This window comes from Schistocerca gregaria, chromosome 1 (assembly GCF_023897955.1).
Source record: "Schistocerca gregaria isolate iqSchGreg1 chromosome 1, iqSchGreg1.2, whole genome shotgun sequence".
In the NCBI taxonomy this organism is placed as follows: Eukaryota; Metazoa; Arthropoda; class Insecta; order Orthoptera; family Acrididae; genus Schistocerca; species Schistocerca gregaria.
Genome location: NC_064920.1, coordinates 792851968 through 792872813, shown reverse-complemented (window position 1 = coordinate 792872813; position 20846 = coordinate 792851968). Strand labels below are relative to the sequence as shown.

The 20846-nt window shown below is 42.1% G+C and overlaps 1 protein-coding gene across 1 annotated transcript in view; it reads left to right on the top strand.

The window, feature by feature from the left end:
• LOC126269829 (negative elongation factor E) overlaps positions 1-20846 on the top strand; it is a 76641-nt gene that overhangs the window by 7728 nt on the left and 48067 nt on the right. The window contains exon 2 of the mRNA XM_049974021.1: positions 3365-3658. Within this exon, the coding sequence (XP_049829978.1) occupies positions 3365-3658 (294 nt within the window). The remainder of the gene's footprint in view (positions 1-3364; positions 3659-20846) is intronic.

Sequence of the window (20846 nt, the reverse complement as noted above, 5' to 3'; positions counted from 1 at the left end):
TTCTTTCTTGTACCTTTTTTTCTCCTTGCTAATATATAGCCGGTGGCATACACCATACTATAATTTTCTATCATGATTTCACTACCAGTGAATTTTTCCTGCAGTTTCTTTCAACATGGACACTTATTTATGCACAATTTAATCAACTGCAATTTCTTTGGAGCAAGACAGGAGCTGCATTCAGTGTGGTCAAGGAAATTCAGAGGTACGAACTAGACCTAGTTGCACTACAAGAAATCCGGTGGGACGATGCTGGGAGCATTGATGTTGAAAACTGTACAATTATGTATGGAGCCTGTGAACAAGGTCATCTGTTAGGCACTGGTTTCTATGTCAGTAAGACTTTGGCCACTAATGTTTCAGAATTCATTTCAGTCAACCCAAGAATATCTGTTCTAACACTGGAAGTAAAGCATATTAAGGCAACTTTTGTGAACTGTCATGCTCCCACGGAGGAGAGCGAATGTGAAGTGAAAGACGAGTTCTATGCACAGCTAGAGGCAGTGATGGACACTATACCAAATGGACACCTGAGGATCCTCCTTGGTGATATGAATGCCAAGGTTGGGAAAGAGCAGATATTCCAAGACACAACAGGTAGGCACAGTCTACACAACCTAAGCAATGGCAATGGAGTTAGGTTCATCAGCTTCGCTACTTCATTAGGGTTGTTCATCTCCAGCACAAACTTCCAGTGGAAAAACGTGCATAAAGGAACCTGGGTATCACCAGATGGGAGAACTGTAAATCAAATAGACCATGTTGCCGTTGATCTCAGAGCCAAGAGATGGGTGTTAGACAATAAGACAGCGTGGGGTGCCGAAGGTGGGAGTGATCATTTCTAGGTCAGAGGCGATTTAAACATACAGCGTAAAGGAAGAACGGGGCCTAAGTTAAAAAGAGTGGAAAGGTACCATGTGGAGAAACTGAAAGATGAGGCGATGATGACCAGATACCAGTTGCAACTTAGTAACCGCTTTGAAGCACTCAGTGAAGTGGACGCGAGTCAGGACCTCGAACTAATGTGGGGAAACATCCAGAGCTCAGTTAGGGATACAGCAAAGGAAACACTCAAGGGAAACCCAGTGGGCAAGAAGATCTGGTTTGGAAAGGAATGTGCAGATGCCCTGGAAAGGAGAAAGGAAGCCAGGAACAAATGGCTGAAGGGGACAAATCTGGCAAAGCCCAAAGCACAATTTGAGGAGGTCTGAAAGACTACACAAGCAATTCTGAGAAGAGCAAAGAGGAAATACATAAGGAATATCATCACTGAAGCAGAAACAGACTTCAGAGGACAAAAGACGAGGGAAATGTTTCTGAGGGTGACGTACCTCTGCAAAGGTCACCAGGCCAAGCAGAAATTTGTCAAAGATTCCCATGATAAGATCCTGACGAACGATAGGGACATAGCTGAGAGATGGAAAGAGTACTTTCGACAGCTGCTAAATTGTAATGAACCCGAACTGCAGTTTGATTTCCAGTACCCAATTACAGCCGATGCAGACTATCCCCCACCTTCCCTGGATGAGATAAAAACCAGAATCAGACACCTTAAACAGAATAAGAGTCCAGGTGAAGATGGAATACAGGCTGAAATGATCCTGGCAGGAGGAGAGAAACTTGCAGAAAAAATACATCGACTGATACAGGCAATATGGACCAAAGAAGAACTAGCAGGAGAATGGAAAACAGCTCTGATTTGTCGAATACACAAGAAGGGCAACAAACTGAAATGTGACAACTATCGAGGAATCGCCCTGCTTAACGTCTGCTATAAGATCCTGTCCAATTGCCTCGTACATAGAATTCAGCCAGTGGCAGAATCGGTGATAGGGGAGTACCAGGGAGGCTTCCGGCCAGGACGATCAACAGTAGATCACTTATTCAGTCTCTGGCAGCTCACTGAGAAACTGGGTAAATATGGTAAAGATTTGCATATTTTATTCATTGATTTTTAGAAGGCCTATGATTGCATACATCGCAAGAGCCTGCTCAACTGTTTAAGGGACTTTGGCATAGCAGAGAAACTCATCAATCTGATAAAGATCTGTCTGAACAAAACACATGCAAAGGTGAAGATGGGAAATCGCGTAACTGAGGAATTTGAAATTGTGACAGGACTCAGGCAAGGAGATGGGTTGTTCCCTATCCTGTTCAACTTTGCCCTCGAGAAGATCGTACGCGAGACCTTCCAAGAGAAGGAAGGGATTGAAATCAAAAGAAAGAGACTGGCATACTTAGCCTATGCAGACGACATCTGTTTACTCTCTAGGTCGGAAGAGGAGTTGGAGCAAATGACCAAAGCACTAAAGGAGGTTGCCAGCAAATTTGGGCTAAACATAAACGAAGCTAAGACAGAGTACCTCGTTATGACGTATGGCCACTGTCAGACTGCTGATCATCTACAATCACTGCAGGTTGGGGACCATTCCTGCAAGAGAGTGCAAGAATTCAAATACCTAGGGGCACTTTTCACTGAGAACTCGTCGTGTGAAGCAGAGATCAATGCCAGAATACAAGCAGGAAACCGATCTTAACACAGCCTAGCACAACTGCTTCGGTCCAAATCTCTCTCCAGACAGTTCAAGATTCGACTGTACAAAACCCTGATCCAGCCTGTTGTTCTATATGGCTGTGAGACATGGAGTATCCGGAAACAGGACTTCCATAAGCTCCTTGTCTTTGAGAGAAAAGTGCTTCGGTAGATCTTCGGTCCGGTTCTGGATGCAGGTACAGGGGAATGGAGGATCAGATACAACCAAGAGCTTGAGGCAGCAAACCAACATAGCAGGAGCTGTGAAAGCCAAATGAATGCAGTGGGCCGGCCATGTAGCCCGGATGGAGGATCACAGATGGCCTCGGAAGCTCCTGGATTTCACACCTACAGGAAAGAGACCGCCAGGGAGACCCAAGAAGCGTTGGAGGGATGGACTCCATGAAGATTTAAAGCAAATGTCAATAGATGTGGGCGAATGGCAGATAGCAGCAATGGACATAATACAGTGGAGGAGGAAACTTGTAGATGCGTGCGGTCCACTGGGCCTGATCACATAGTGGTAGTAGTAGTAGTAGTAGTAGTAGTAGTAGTACCTATATGATATCATATTGGAAAGCAGTACTTGTCATATTCCGAACAAGTCAAAGAGATTTTTGTGGTACTTGTTTGCTAATCAACATTTACAAATTACTAGAAAGTGCTTAAATAAAATTATACTTTTTCTACCCTTATATTTATTGACTCATTTGTTGTAAAGGCAAATGATCAAAGATTTAAAATTTGATTTCTGTTTAAGAAACAAAATAGGCTAATCATTCTTTCTTTACATTAAATTTTTAAGTAAACCATAATGTATTGATTTTGCAGAAGAAAGCTGTCCAGGCTTTAAAATCACCTCGTCCAGAGCCAGAGAGGACACCACAAGCACCAAAGCGACCAGCTGAGGCTAGAGATGCAAGAGAAGTGGCAAAGAAGCTCCTGAAGTCAGGTGCAATAACTGCCATACCAAAAGCCCCTCAAAGGCCAGAACAGGCTGGATTCAAAAGACCAAGAAATCTCAAAAGAAAATTTCCGGGAACTGAAAAGACTGTTAGTGGTTACCAGCCATTTTCTGCTACACATCCAGAGGATCTAGAAGCAGATAACAGACCTAAAGTTAAGGTACAGCTCCTTTTATAATGCTAGTTTATCATGAAAGCCATATGCACTCTTTGCTGCTCCTTTGTTACCCGTGATTGTACATGTCATGCATAAACACTTCAACCTTAATTAATTTTCTAAGAACAGACCCAAGACTAGTGCAGTCTGTCAGAGGGTGAGAGCATATCTCACTGCATGTGAAAAATTATGAATATGTCAAATACCTTTTTATGTAGATATACTTCAAAGTAGGTTCCAACAGTTGTTCCAGTCCGCAGCTTGTGGTCTAGTGGCTAGTGTTGCTGCCTCTGGATCACAGGGTCCCGGGTTCAATTCCCAGGTGGCTTGGGGATTTTCTCTGCCTGAGGCCTGGGTGTTTGTGCTGTCATCATGATCTTTCATCACAGTGGGTAGATTGGATTGTGTAAAAATTGGACTGTGTCAAAATTGGGACTTTGCACGGACACTGATGACCTCGCAGTTGAGCACCGTACAAACCAAATATCAGTCACTCCTGTAAAAGAATCTTCTTAAGAGAGTAATATATAAAAGCATAATAATTTTTCGTAAACTTTAAGATAAGTGTTCACCAAATGAACTAGTTCCACATTTCTGTCTGCTGCCAAATGTCACCACTGTTTGGTGACTAATTATCATTTCTTCTTCTTCTTCTTCTTCTTCTTCTTCTTCTTTTTCTTCTTCTTCTTCTATCTGTGCAGGCCAGATAGGGGCTATGTTTAATTTTATATCTTCTTGTAAATGTTACCTTATACTTTGATGCTACATAACAAATATAGCTTTCAAATTTAGTTCTGAGAGTGAAAACTATCCACATAAACTAATGATCATTTGATGTATACAATTTATGTTAACTTAGGGTTTTATAAAAATTAACAGTTTTACTCCTAGCCCTCAAAACTGTTGATCTGAGAAATGTGCTAACATGAACACTCAGAGCACATAAGAAGACTGTGGACTAATACCAATGAAGAGAATGGATAATAGTAAATGTGTGGGAACATTGGGCAGGGTGCTTTAGTGATAGAGATCATTGTGTAATAAACTAAACATTAAAATCCAGACATTTTCCAGTTGTCAGATGGAGAAACATAATGGTACAGGTTTCAGGTTTGCTAATTCTTCCAGAGACAGCATAGGACTTGGTAAATCCATTGAGGGTTTATAAGATTAACATCAACCAAAAAATTAAAATGAGGTTTATGAAGTTTTCTCAGATTAAGTTAGGTGATACTAAAGAAATTAGATTAGAAAATGAGACACTGAAAGTACTGTATGAGTTTTGCTATTTGGACAGCAAAATAAATGACTGAGTGAAATAAAGGGATTATGAAGAGCAGTTCAGTATCAGAAAGAAAAGTGTTTCTGAAAGAAAGACATTTGTTAACATCAAATATAAATATAAGTGTTAGATGGTCTTTTCAGAAAGTACTTTTCTGGAGTATAGTTCTACACAGAAGTGAAATATTAATGGTAAACACTAAGACAATATGAGAATAGAAGCTTTTGAAATGTGGTATTGTAGAAGAATGCTGAAGATTAGGTGAGGCGAGTGAGTAACTAATGAAGAGGTATTGCAGTGGATGTCAGAGAAATGGGCTTTATGACACAAATAGATTAAAAGAAGGAATAGTTTGTTAGGACACATCCAAAAGCATCAAGAAATAGTTAACTTTGAGATGAAATAGTTAAATTTGAAATGAAATAGTTAACTTTGAAACTTCCTGTTAGATTAGAACTGTGTGCCAGACTGGGACTCAAATCTGGAACATTTGGCTTTTGTGGGCAAGTGCTCTGCTGACTGAGCTATCCAAGCATGGCTCGCAACCTTCCCTCACTGCTTTACTTCCATCAGTACCTTTTGTGCTATCTTCCAAACTACACAGGAGTTCTCCTGCATACCATGTGGGATTATTACTCTTGGAAGAAAGAATATTGTGGAAACATGGCTTAAGACAGTCTAGAGGATTGCTTCCAGAATGAAGTTTCACTCTGCAGTGGAGTGTGAACTGATTTGAAACATCCTGGCAGATTAAAATTGCATTGGAATGGGACTCTACTGCAGAGTGGAAAGTCATTCTGGAAATAATTAACCTTGCTTTTCATGGGCAAGCCCTCTACTGACTGAGTCATTACTGCTAAACTGGTTGAGGGCCCTCATATGCTCATCTTGTAGGGAATGATTCTGGTGATTATCCTGTATGTGTGAAAGCTGTTCTATGAATTCTATCCCAAATGTTGTTTTTGACTTATAAAAAAACTTTTGGCACAAAATGATTCTGACATTTACTAAAGAATACATATGTGTGTGGTTTGTGTGGCCAGATCTGCAACTGGATTGTTGACTTGTTGATGAGCAGAACACTGCACATTATCCAGAGTGGGGAGCCATCCTCAGATACGGAAGTAATTCTGGGTGTATGTTAGGAGAGTGTGTCTTTCATTTTGTGTTTTAATAATAGTTTATAGTTAACGTGTTTCAAAGTGAAATCCAAAAACTGAAATTTTTAACCAATAATTAAAATTCTCTCTCTCTCTCTCTCTCTCTCTCTCTCTCTCTCTCTCTTTTCATACAGTCGAATATTATTGCCAAAAGAAGTTAATCTGCAAATGCACATATTGTGTCCTCATTGGTAATTTGTAGGTGACAAGCTATGTCTAGATACGATATGTGCATACATTTGAGGGTAATCTTGCCTGAACATTTCACAGTAGTGATAGTGGCATACTTTTGGAGGGTTCATTTGAACCATGGCAGGATATTTGTTTTCTGTGAACAGGCAGATATAATTTTTGCATGCAGCCTTCTGAAAGGTAACAGATATGAAGCTGCCCAGATGTGTCAGACTAGATTTCCAGACAGAAGACAACTGAGTCATGCAAGTTATGCTGCTGTTTATCATTATGTTGCTGTGACAGGACCTTATCACCACTAATGGTGTACTGAGATGGTCGGTAAAAATTCACTCATGTAATTGACCAGGAAAATACCTTCTTGTGGTTTTGAAAAAGATCTAGATATCTGCAAATGCCATAATATCTGATACATCTTATAATAAAGCATGGAGTGTACTCAGAGCTCAATTTATAAAAAGTATGACTGAATGGGATGTCAAGCAAAATATGTGACTGGATTGAGGATTCAGTGGTAGGAAGGGTGCACAATTTTGTCTTGAATGGAGAGTCAGTCATCGACAGATTTACAAATAATGTTGGATGTGCCCCAGAGAATGTGTTGCAACCCTTGCTGTTCATGGTGTATATTACTGACCATGCAGGCAATATTAACAATAACTCATACTTTTAACTGATGATGCAGTTATCTACAATGAAGTAATGTCTGAAAAAGCTCCACAAATATTCAGTCAGATCTTTATAAAATTTCAAAATGGTGCCAAGATTGGCAACTTGTTGTAAATATTCAAAACTGTAAAACTGTGGACTTTACTAAACAAAATACTCATTATCCTGTGGCGACACTGTCAGTGAGTTACAGGTGGAATTGGTCAGCTCCTACAAATACATTTTGTAGGGACTTGAAATGGAAGGAACACACAGGCTGAGTCATAGGTAAAACAGGTGGCAGACTTCATTTTATTTGTAGAATCAGTCTACTGATGAGGCTGCTTACAAATCACTTGTGTGAACCATCCTAGAATTTTACTCAATTGTGTGGGACCCATACCAAATAGAACTGAAGGGGGATACTGAATGTATACACAGAAGGGCAGCATGAATGGTCACAGGTTTGTTTAACTTGTGGCAGAGTGTGATGGGGATGCTGAAGAAACTGGGCTGGCAGACACTGGAAGATAGACAAAAACTGTCCCGAGAGAGCCTACTCACAAAGTTTCAAGAACTGGATTAAAAGATGACTCCAGGGATATACTGCAGCACTCTATATCTTGCTCCCAGAGGGTTCATGAGTGCAAGATTAGATTAATGACAGCATGCAAAGAGGCATTTAAACATTTGTTCATCCTGCACTCCAAATGTGAATTGAATAGGAAGAAGCCCTTCAGGTGCAGGATCCATGTCGAAGGCAGGGGTCTGGGCAGGGGCAGATGTCAGAAAAGGCCAGTGTTTGCATGTTGGGTTGTTGAACAATACTGGGTGACATAATTATAAATTGAAAGAAACATAGCCTATTGCTGAATGTGGTGTGCTGTTTTGGTATTGGTATTTTCTTACACTGAAAAGTGGGAGTAAGCGCTTGTGGTTTATGGCCATAGAGATAGTCATGAAACTTTTTTAGGCCAAATATGATTACTAGAGCTTCTTTTTCTATCTGACTGTATTTACTCTGAGCAATGGAGAGAGTCTTAGACACAAATGTGACTGGTTGTTCCATGCTGTCAATCACACGTGAAAGGGCTGCCACCAATGCATAATCTGATGCATGACCTACCAAGATTAGGGGCTTGGTGGGTTCATATGCTGTGAAAAATATGGGACAGAGGGACCTGTTTCAAGTCATGAAGAGCTTTTCGTGTGCTGGGGGCTGTTCACAGTGAATGTTTTTATGTAAGAGGTGGTGTAATGGTTCTGCAATGGCTACTGCATGCAACATAAAGTTATGGTAATAAGAGTTTCCCTAACACTGACTTCTGTTTGGGAGGGGAGGGGGGGGGGGGGGGAGAGTTGGAGGTTTTTGTGCTGTCTCAACATACTCTAGGGTAGAGTGGATGCACTAAAAATTTATTTTATTTACACGTCAAGCTCCATTGGACCTAATTGAGGAGCAAATCTCCGAGGTCATGGAATGTCTCAGTACATGAAATTACAACATAAAAGTAATAACAGATAAAAATAAAATGTTTATGAATCTGAAAAACGTCAATCTGTAAGTTTAAGTAAACACAATCAACAATACAACAAGAATCAGCTTAATTTTTCAAGGAACTCCTCGGCAGAATAGAAGGAGTGACCCATGAGAAAACTCTACAGTTTCGATTTGAAAGTGCGTGGATTACTGCTAAGATTTTTGAATTCGAGCGGTAGCTTATCGAAAATGGATGCAGCAATATACTGCACACCTTTCTGCACAAGAGTTAAGGAAGTCCGATCCAAATGCAGATTTGATTTCTGCTGAGAATTAACTAAGTGAAAATTGCTTATTCTTGGGAATAACCTAATATTGGGAACAAGAAATGACAGTAAGGAATTGATATATAGAGAGGCCAATGTCAAAATACCCAGACTAGTTAACAGAGGTGGAACTTACACCACTTATTGCCCGAACCGCCCATTTCTGAGCCAAAAATATCCTTTTAGAATGGGAAGAGTTACCCTAAAATATAATACCATACAACTTAAGCAAATGGAAAATAATCAAAGTAGACTAATTTTCATGTTGAACTATCACTCACTTCAGATACCATTCGAATAGTAAAAATGACAGCATTCAGTCTTTGAACAAGATCCTGAACGTGGGCTTTCCGTGACAGTTTACTATCTAAACACCTAGAAATTTGAACTGTTCAGTTCCTCTAATCACATTCCCATTCTTTGAAATTAAAATGTTCGGTTTTGTTGGAGTGTGTGTTAGAAACTGTAAAAATTGAGCCTTACTGTGATTTAATGTTAGTTTATTTTCTACAAGCCATGAACTTAGGCCATGAACTGCACTATTTGAAACTGAGCCAGTGTTGCACACGACATCCCTTAGTACCAAGCTAGTGTCACCAAGAAACATAAATACTTTAGAGTTACCCGTAATACAAGAAGGCATATCATTTATATAAATAAGGAACAGGAATAGCCCCAATGCCGATCCCAGGGGCATCTCCCACTTGACTTTATCCCACTCAGGCCCCACATCACAGCCATTCTCAACACTGTGAATAATGACCTTTTGCTGTCTGTTGCTAAAGTAAGAGGTGAACCAACTGTGAGATACTCGCCATATTCCGTAATGGTCCAACTTCTGGAGCAATATTTTGTGATCAACACAATCAAACGCCGTAGTTAAATAAAAATAAAAAATAAAAATTATACCTAGCGTTTGAAACCTTTTGTTTAACCCATCCAGTACCTCACAGAGAAAAGAGAATATAGCTTTTTCAGTTGTTCAACAACATCTAAAGCAAATCGTGTGATATAAAATTATCAACTATTCCTACATACACAGCTTTTTCAATAACTTTAGCAAACACTGATGGCATAGAAATAGGTCTAAAATTGTCTACATTATCCCTTTCTCCCTTTTTATAAAGCGGCTTTACTACTGAGTACTGTAATTGTTCAGGAAATTGGCCATTCCTGAAGGAAAAAGTACAAATATGGCTAAATACAGGGCTAATATGTGCAGCACAGTACTTTAATATTCTGCTAGGCACTCCATCATATCCATGAGAGCTCTTAGTCTTCAATGATTTAATTATTGACTCAATCTCCCCCATGTCTGTATCACAGGGGAGTATTTCAGACATCAATCTCGAAGAGGCATCTGCCAAGAAAGCTATATGCTTTCCTGTAGAACCTAAATTTTTATTTAATTCACCAGCAGTGCTCAGAAAATGATTGCTAAATACTGTACATATGTCTGATTTATCAGTAACAGAAATATTTTTGCTGCGAACTGACTTTATAATGTCAAACTTCAAACTTGTGCTGCTGACCAGACACTTCCTCCACAACTCGCCAAACGGTTTTAATTTTATCCTGTGAATTAGCTATTCTATTGGCATACCACATACTCTTTGCCTTCCTAATAATATTTTTAAGCACCTTACAATATTGTTTGTAATGGGCTACTGTAGCTTGAGTGTTACAACTTCTAACATTTTGATATAATTCCCGCTTTGTTCTACATGATGTCCGTACCCCACTAGTCAGCCACCCAGACTGCCTGTTACTGCTAGTACCCCATTTAAAATGTCTTGATGGAAAGCAACTCTCAAAGAGCATGAGAAATTTGTTAAGGAAAGCATTATATTTATCATCTATGTTATCGGCATTATAAACATCGTGCCACTCTTGTTCCTTGACAATGTTTAAAAAACTCTCTATCACATAGTTTGTAATTATATGTGACATTTGTTTGAATACAAAAGCTTTTTGGTGTTAAAATTTGTGCATCATGGTCTGAAAGGCCATTCACCCTTTCACTAACAGAATGCCCATCTAGTAATGAAGAATGAATAAAAATATTGTCTATGGCTGTGCTACTGTTCCCCTGCACCCTAGTTGGAAAAAATACAGTCTGCATCAGATCATATGAATTTAGGAGATCTACCAACATCCTTTTTCTTGCACCATCATGTACAAAATTTATATTGAAGTCACCACATATAACTAATTTCTGGTATTTCCTACAAAGTGAATCAAGAACCCCCTGTAACTTGAGCAAAAATGCTCTGAAGTCAGAGTTAGGGGACCTATAAAAACAACAGTTCGAGTATAATGACTTTTCTGGAGACTAGAAATCTACTCTGTAGGAATCAGCATGGGTTTCGAAAAAGACGGTCGTGTGAAACCCAGCTCGCGCTATTCGTCCACGAGACTCAGAGGGCCATAGACATGGGTTCACAGGTAGATGCCATGTTTCTTGACTTCCGCAAGGCATTTGACACAGTTTCCCACAGTCGTTTAACAAACAAAGTAAGAGCATATGGACTATCAGACCAATTGTGTGATTGGATTGAGGAGTTCCTAGATAACAGAACGCTGCATGTCATTCTCAATGGAGAGAAGTCTTCCGAAGTAAGAGTGATTTCGGGTGTGCCACAGGGGAGTGTTGTAGGACTGTTGCTATTCACAATATACATAAATGACCTGGTGGATGACATCGGAAGTTCACTGAGGCTTTCTGCAGATGATGCTGTGGTGTATCGAGAGGTTGCAACAATGAAAAATTGTACTGAAATGCAGGAGGATCTGCAGCGAATTGATGCATGGTGCAGGGAATGGCAATTGAATCTCAATGTAGACAAGAGTAATGTGCTGCGAATACATAGAAAGATAGATCCCTTATCATTTAGCTACAAAATAGCAGGTCAGCAACTGGAAGCAGTTAATTCCATAAATTATCTGGGAGTACACATTAGGAGTGATTTAAAATGGAATGGTCATATAAAGTTGATTGTCGGTAAAGCAGATGCCAGACTGAGATTCATTGGAAGAATCCTAAGGAAATGCAATCCGACAACAAAGGAAGTACGTTACAGTATGCTTGTTCGCCCACTGCTTGAATACTGCTCAACAGTGTGTGATCCGTACCAGATAGGGTTGATAGAAGAGATAGAGAAGATCCAACGGAGAGCAGCGCGCTTCGTTACAGGATGATTTAGTAATCACGAAAGCGTTACGGAGATGATAGATAAACTCCAGTGGAAGACTCTGCAGGAGAGATGCTCAGTAGCTCGGTACAGGCTTTTGTTAAAGTTTCGAGAACATACCTTCACCAAAGAGTCAAGCAGTATATTGCTCCCTCCTACATATATCTTGCGAAGAGACCATGAGGATAAAATGAGGGAGATTAGAGCCCACATAGAAGCATACCGACAATCCTTCTTTCCACGAACAATACGAGACTGGAATAGAAGGGAGAACCGATAGAGGTACTCAAGGTACCCTCCGCCACACACCGTCAGGTGGCTTGTGGAGTATGGATGTAGATGTAGATGTAGATGTAGATGAACAGTTAGAAGTTTAGTTTCACTAAATTCAACTGCCTCTGCACAACATTCAAATATCTGTTCAGTGCCGTGTCGTGATATGTCTATGGACTCAAGTGGATACTGCTTTTTATGTACGTAACCACTCCCCCACCCCATAAGGAACTCCTTGAAAAACAGCCAGCTAATCTGTATCCTGGTAAAGGAAGCCTCTGAATTGTCAAATTATTTAAGTGGTGCTCCGCTATACCAATAATTTCAGAGTCAACATCTATAAGCAGTTCACTAACTTTATCTCTAATACCTCATATATTTTGATGAAATATGTTAATTTCTTCTCTACTTGGAAAAATGACATCCTCTGAAGGTGAGCCTTTAGTTAGAGGGACTTCCTTTAAGTAGTTATACCTATCAACTGACTTCAATCTAAAAAAAGGTGCAGCTCTAACAGCAACTACTACAGCATTTTTTCCATGAGTGATTTCACCACCACCCACTATACTGTCACCTATAAGCTTAACCAGACTCCCCTTCCCATACCTATTGAGGTGCAGGCCATGCCTAGTGAAACCCGACCTACTGATAGACCCAACTGACACCACTGAAATATGACCCTTGCCTTCTGCCATGACCGTTCTCTCCAGCCCCATGTTAATGCACCTAACAGCTGCATTAAGATGAGGCCAAACATGACGCTGAAACAGTTGCATGAAGTGCACATTAGTGCCACCAGTTTGAATAGCTATCTTTGCCAGGTTACCACCTACATCATATTCCCCATCCTTATCAAGACTGAGACTGTTCTGTGCTCCACCCACTATCACTACGTGATCCTCCTTTGTAAAATTCCTACATAACTCCCCTATGCTGTCAGTCACCTGAGCCAACACTGCACTAGGCTTCACAATGCTGTTGACCTGGTACTGACACCCCAACACTTCCTGCAACTGCTGGCCCACACCTCTGCCGTGCGAATTACCTAGCAGCAGAACCGTCTTTTTTCTGTTGGACTTTGCAATTGACCTAGGCCTCCTACCTGTTGACGACTGCTGCATGTTCCCTACAACTGAGTATTCCACTCGGCGAAAGAAAAAAACAAAAAAAAAAAAAAAAAAAAAAAAAGAACTGCGCTTGCCTTTTCTGCATTTGAGTTTGGCCTGTTGGAAGACTGTGAACAGTGCATGCTGGTTGTTAGCCAAGTTCTGTGTGTCCATGCGTGTGACGAGAATGTCTTGTAAATAATTTGCGGTGCATGGCACCCTATAGGTGAGGTGCTCAAGGTGGCACTAAAAATGGCCAGAGCACTGGAAATGCCAAATAGAAGTCCATTATACTGAAACAGTCTCCTCTAACTTGGGAATAGGGTAAGCATCTATAACAGAGCTGTCCTTAATGGTTGTCTGGAATCCCCACAAATGCACAATGTGTTGTTTGCTTTTTTTTACAGTAACAATGGGGGAAGTCCATTGCCTATGGGGAATGGGAGTGAGAATACCCCCATTCTGCAACTACTGTACCTCAAGCCAAAATTTGTCTCTGAGTATGTAGGGAACATTTCTGGCTTTGAAGACCTTCGGTGTCACTGGTAAGAGAAGAGCCACATGTACCTCAAAATCTTTAACACTCAAGTATTTTTCACCAAAGAGAGTGACGACTAATAAAACACTGGCTCCAGGAAGGTAGCTGTTGATGGCAGTGTCTGGCTGCTGAGTCTTTGCTTGCATTGTGTGAATCTGACCTGGGTGGGGGGGGGGGGGGGGGTGACTAGGGGTGAGGGTGGCACCTTGATGATCTGAGAGATGGTTCAAAAGTTCTGATAATCAGTAGGCATGTTTCTAAGGAAGGGCTCTCCAATTTAAGGAGATCCCTGCGTAGTCCTTCATTTGGGGCAGTGCAAGGGAATGATGTCCAGGATCCCGGAAGCCACGCATCATTGCTTACACTGAAGATTACTGCTCTGTATACAGCAGTTTGTCTAAGACTTCACATTAACTTTGTGACAGCTGAAAAATTTGTGGCAGGCTGCTGCCACATGTTTGTGGGAGTCAAAGAATTCTAACAAACTAGACTTTAACCTGTCATAGTCCAGAGTGTGAGGGTCCCACTTCCAAGTTAAGTTGTTGCAAGAGGTGGTAAATGCCTATGCCTACATATGCCAGAAAGAAGGCACACTACTGGGCATGATGCCATGTGTGTGACATAGTTCGCCCATGCCTGGACCTTCTTGTTGAACTACTGGAACAGCAGGGGCATCATCCGGAGGGCCTTGACCATTTTGTTGATCCAAGAGAGGCAGTCAGAGAGCTCCATAGATGAAGAGGAGATAGCCACCAGCCACATGGCCAGGAATCTGTTGGTGTGCTGCATCTGCTGGAGCAGTAACAACACCTGGGCAGTGACTTCCACCAGTTCCTTCATACTGGAAGCAATGCGACAGTAATTGTACTTGAAAGTGGAAAACCACCCGTCAAAACATTGTCTACCTGGCTCAAAGCACATGCCTAAGACACTGATTAGAGATTTTTTTAAAAAAAAAAAAAGAAAAACAAAAAGAATTCATTGCCAACTGAAGTATTCACCAAAGATGGCAGAGGAAAAATACACAGGTAGAAAATGAATATGAAGTTTATTGTAACACCCATAAACAATCTTCTCTGACAGGAGTTAATTTAGGACATAATAATTGAAAACAAGTCGCTTCATGTATATTGAAAGAACTATAATAAAATCCAAAGAGCTGGAAATGTCACTGCAAATTGAGAGTTTCAATATCCAATGTCCATACACTAAATGTGCCATTATCAAGGTCCAAAAGGGACATGTAAAAGTTTAAATCCTGAGAGAATGAACAAAAGTTAGTCCCAAAGGGACATAGAAAAGTTTGAATCTGTCGTAACACCAAGTAAAAACAAAGACAAACATTACAAAGTCCAATTTCTGGTCACAGTGTCAGAGGCCACACCTCTTTGTTGTAGAGGCCACAAACAGTTGCTCAGTAGCTGGCAGCTCCTAAAGGCAAAGGTTGACGTGGATGGCCTCATCGTCATAGCAGCGGTTCCAGACTGAGATCTTGATAGTGATAATGCTTTTTCATTCAATGCCTGGTGCGGGAAACTTGCTTGGAGCAAATTCCTTAAGCGTAGTCCAGCTGCCAGTTCAAATACCGTGCCCAGGCCCCAGGATACTGCAAGTACTATTTTCATTCACATGGCCCACAGAGAATAGAAGTTCAATGGGGACCAGTGACCTCTGGTGACACTGGGGTTGCAGCCAGGTGGTTGGGCTGACTGCAATCATCCCTAGTCTGTCATCTGAAGAGCTGTCCTCTGTGAAGCCCATATCAGCTTAACCTATCTGTGGTGATTGTTGCTGGTTGAGTGGGTGCAAGGCCTTGACACAGCAGTTAGCTTAGATGTTTGACCTGCTTTCCCCCACAGTGGAATAGACATGTTTTGATACAATGCTGCTCATGTATTCTGTGGATGTATACATTTGCAACTGTTACTCTGTTCTATTCACACAGTAACTTTTCAAAGTTTGGTTTATGTAATGCTTTCAGATTCTCTCTACATTTCTGGAAGTTATTCAATATTGGCTTTAAGGGATTGTTCTATTCATTGTTCTTGCCTGCACAGGCAGACCACTTTGAAATTTGCCAAGAAAATGACACATTGTTGAAGCTGCATAGAGCAAAAAATTCTGTAGGTAGTAGTAATGATCATGAGATTGATTTTCCAGTATAAACAATTGTGGTGACAGATCTTCATAATCTTGAAGTAAGGATGTGGGTCATACACTTCAGCAACTATAATACACTGCTCTGCTTGTCCTAGATGCAGAAGTACAGTACTTCCAACTTTTATAATTCTTCAGAATCTGAAAGAGATTGTGAAGCTCTTGGAAAAGGTACATGCTTTAGCAGCATGTTTGACTGAAAAAAGTAGATTTCGTCAATTTAAATATGTTTTCAATGACGATGTAAATAAAACAGAAAGAAACTTCCACATGGGAAAAATATATTAAAAATAAAGATTCCAAGACTTACCAAGCGGGAAAGCGCCGGCAGACAGGCACATGAACAAAACACACAAACACACACACAGAATTACAAGCTTTCGCAACTGGCAGTTGCTTCGTCAGGAAGGAAGGGAGGAGAGGGAAAAATGAAAGGGTGTGGGTTTTAAGGGAGAGGGTAAGGAGTCATTCCAATCCCGGGAGCGGAAAGACTTCCCTTAGGGGAAAAAAAGGACAGGTGTACACTCGCACACACACACACACACATATCCATCCGCACATACCATCTGTGTGTGTGTTTGTGTGTTTTGTTCATGTGCCTGTCTGCCGGCGCTTTCCCGCTTGGTAAGTCTTGGAATCTTTATTTTTAATAAATATGTTTTCAGTGATATGACTTTATCCCACAAATATCAAATAGGTAAATATCATCTTTCATGATATTACTAATAAAAGACTTGATGATATTTACACCCAGTGAAACTAACTGTTTTATTCACACACCAAGTCACATGTGCAAGATTCCGTACGTTTGGTTGTCAAACCTAAAAGATTTGGGATTTACAGTACTTAATTGCTTCACTGCTGTTTGTCGTACCATGGGTCTGGCAGTAAGTTTCCAGTCACTGATCCAGAGATGTACTTTGGTACACTACAGTTTTTTTTTTTTTTTTTTTTTTTTTTTTTTTTTTTTTTTTTTTTTTTTTAATGTGGCCCTGTAGTTCCTTTTGTGAATGCTTCACTTCATTGCACCTCTGTCAGTATTGGAGGAGAAGAAGCAACTGGTATTCAAGTTGAGATGTGTTTCACTGGCTTCACAAGCACAGAACATCATCATGTTGTACTTCTTATAGGAATGAGTGCAACACAAGACAGTTGCACAAGAAACTGAATTCCCCTCAGGAGGCTCAGCATTCGTTTGCTGGGTACGGGCTTGGCGAACCCGGGGTCCTCGAGCTGTGGACTGGTGTGCGCCGTCAGTCTGCTGATACCGTAAGCTCTGGGCATGCTTCAGCGACCACCGTGTGGCGCAACGGTGGAACGTTGTGTGTCTTAGGGACCGGGGATCTTGGCTTGGTTGCCTGGATCGCGAGGACGGTACATACCTCTATAAAAAACCCTTCAATCTTAAGGTGTACTGCGCGCCGATAAGATGCATGGCTGTTGAGGTGGAACAGTCGCTAGCGGGCTACCTCTGGGGAACCTGCCGCACCTTAGTTGTACAAGGCTTATCCAGGCATGCGGGGCTCTGTCTGGATGGCGTAAGTTTCCCTTGCTGCTCGTGGGACGACCATGAATACCACGAATTCTTCCTCTTTTCCTCCTCCTAATTTTTCGCTGGCCAGTGGGATGGGTGGACCGCTGGTAGGCACTACCGCCCAATCCAACAAGAGGGCTAGGTTAGCCAGTCCTCCTGACTCCGGTCTCAGCAAACATACAGCAGTTCAGAGTAACAGAGCACATACTGAAAACCAGAATCTGTTTTTAATTATAAAAAGGAAATAGGGTTCCTTTGAAAAGGTTTCGCCATTCTATATCCAAAAGGGTCTAGAAGGAATAGCTGGAATTTTAAAATCAGTGAAACGTTTATGGAATGGGACAGTGCTTGTTGAAACATCAACTGCTCAGCAAGCAGTTAACCTTCAAACCGCTAAAAGCTTGGGGGAATACACTATCGATACAGAGCTTCACAGCACCCTGAATTCCAGTAAGGGTGTTGTTACCTGTAGGGATCTCGTTGACATTCCTGTAGAAGAATTAAAGAGTGAGTGGGCTCAGGAGGGAATTGTTGATGTTCAGAACATCATGAAAAGGGTGGATGGGAACCTGGTGAAATCAGACTCCTTCATTCTTACTTTCAATACCCCCACACTCCCAGAACACGTCAAGGCAGGATTTCTTTGACTAAACGTCCTATCTTATGTCCCAAACCCTACGCGCTGTTTTAAGTGCCAGCGTTTTGGGCACACAACTCTAGGGTGTAAGGGAGAAGCAATGTGTGGCAACTGTAGTAAGCCTGCCCATGACGGAATTGACTGTTCGTCGCCTGTCAGATGTATAAACTGTTCTGAAAGCCACCCTGTTTGGAGTAGGGACTGTAGAATCTTCCTAGAGGAACGTAAAATACAAGAAATAAAAACAACTAAGCGTATCCCCTACAGTGAAGCCAAAAAGATCTTTAACATTTGTTACGTCTTTTGCTTCCATTGTTCAGAAGCCGCCTCTGAAGATCGATGCATCTACATAGACGGAGGTTGTTAGTGTTGGCACGAACACGTGCACATGTCAGTGCACTTACAAGGCAGCAACTGTATCAGAGCCTGTAGCCCCTCCTAGAACAGCAGAGAAAGGTACAGTAGCTAACACTGAAGAGCCCCAGGCATCTCCGATTGCTGAGGCTGTTCCAAAGCCCAGCATGGTCATAAACACCCCAGCTCCGGTTCCAGCAAAGCCCTCTAAACAATGGAAAGCACATGTGAAGCAGCACCAACAGATTAAATCGGCTGGTAAACCCTCGGATCATGTTAATGTGGTCCCGCTAGACGCTTCATCAGACTCTTCCCCAGAGCTGATGGAGTCTGAGAATATGGGGCAATCATCTCGCCCCAAGACTGAGCCTCCACCCGCTGCAGTCTCCCCACCTCGGTGGAAAGAGAGGCAGAAAATACAACCACCGTGATGGCTCCCATACTACAATGGAACCTGCAAGGGTTCAGGACACACATGGAGGAACTACGTCTATTGATTCAGGATAGACCTATGTGTGTATGTCTGCAAGAGACAAATTTCAGTGAAACATACACCCCAGAGCTACGTGGTTATGTCCTCCACAAAACGGATGACCTGAGTGGACAGCGAGCTCGAGGAAGAGTTGGTATCTTTGTCAACACCGACTACCACTCCTCGCCTCTCTCCCTCACAATGGATTTACAGGCAGTTGCAATATTAGTACATGTGCGCAATATGCTAACAGTATGTTCGCTTTACGTGCCCCCACATGGTGTGCTTGGCGAAAAGGCTCTCAGTGATCTTCTTACACAGCTCCCCCACCCCTTCATCCTCTGTGGTGATTTTAATGCACACAATATGCTTTGGGGCTCTGTGAGTACTTGCCCCAGGGGTAGAGCAATTGAGAGGCTTCTTCTGTCTACCAGTGCCTATTTGCTAAATACAGGTCAAAGCATGCATTTTTGCATTGCAACTGGGTCGTCCTCTGCCATTGATCTATCGCTTTGCTCTCCAGCCATCGCCCACACTGCTGCATGGGAAGTGGTTGATGACTTACACGGCAGTGATCACTTCCCCATCCGGATTCACCTGCCACATGCAGTGGAACCAGAAAGGAAACCGCCTCGATGGGTGCTCGGTAGAGCCAACTGGGCACTGTATAGTCAACTCGCCCAGTTTGAACATCGGGTCAGTGTCCAGGAATGGGTGGATCATATTACTGAAGAGATCCAACGCGCCAGTGAAGCGTCCATCCCACAGTCCACGGGACAACCGAAGCAGCAGCCTGTCCCTTGGTGGAGCGACGAATGCCGCTGTGCAATCAGGGCTAGGCGGGCAGCTCTGCATAGGTTCAAATGCCGGCCAACTGTAGAGAACCTTGCAGCTTTTCGAGTGGCAAGGGCAAAGTGTCGTCGGATTATACGAGAGAGCAAGAAGAGGTCGTGGCAGCAGTTCCTTAACACCATTAATCGTTCTACACGAAGTTCCATTGTATGGGAGACTATCAGGAGAATTTCTGGGAGAGGTGGGAGGTGCCCTATGGCTGCTATAATGTGGAATGGTAATAACCAAACGACCCCAAAAGATATTGTTTAGTCTATGGCGGCTCATTTTGCAGCTATTATTGCAACTGCCAGCCAGAATCCAGCTTTCCAGCCCCACAGAGTAGCTGCTGAGAGGAGCAGTTTTGACTTCCGCTCACCCAATACAGAAGAGTTCAACTGCCCGTTTTCCATGTTGGAACTGGATTCTGCATTGTGTGGGGCTCGTGATACATCCCCTGGTCAGGATAGAATCCACTATAGCATGCTGCGGCACCTCACAGGGAGAAATAAAGAAATCCTTGTCCGAGTTTTTAATCTAGTTTGGATGTCCGGTCACTTCCCCGACTCGTGGCGTGAAGCAATTTTAATTCCTCTTTTAAAGCCTGGGAAAGACCGCACGTGCCTGGGTAGTTACCGTAGTGTTGCCCTCACTAGCTGTGTGGGAAAGACCTTGGAGCAGATGGTCAACCACTGCCTTGTCTGGACGCTAGAATCCAGACGACTCCTTAGTTGCTTTCAGTGTGGGTTCAGAAGGTATCGCTCCACCTTGATAACCTGGCCCTCCTGGAGGTGGCCATACAACAGTCTTTCGTGCACCAGCATCACCTGTTGGGAATATTTTTTGACATTGAAAAGGCATACGACACTACTTAGAGGCATCTTATCATCAGGCAGCTCCATGAATGGGGTTTTCGTGGATGTATTCCCAATTTTATTCGGTCCTTTCTGTCGCCACATTGTTTTTGGTACCGAGTCGGAGACGAACTGTCTAGTCGCTTCGAACAAGAG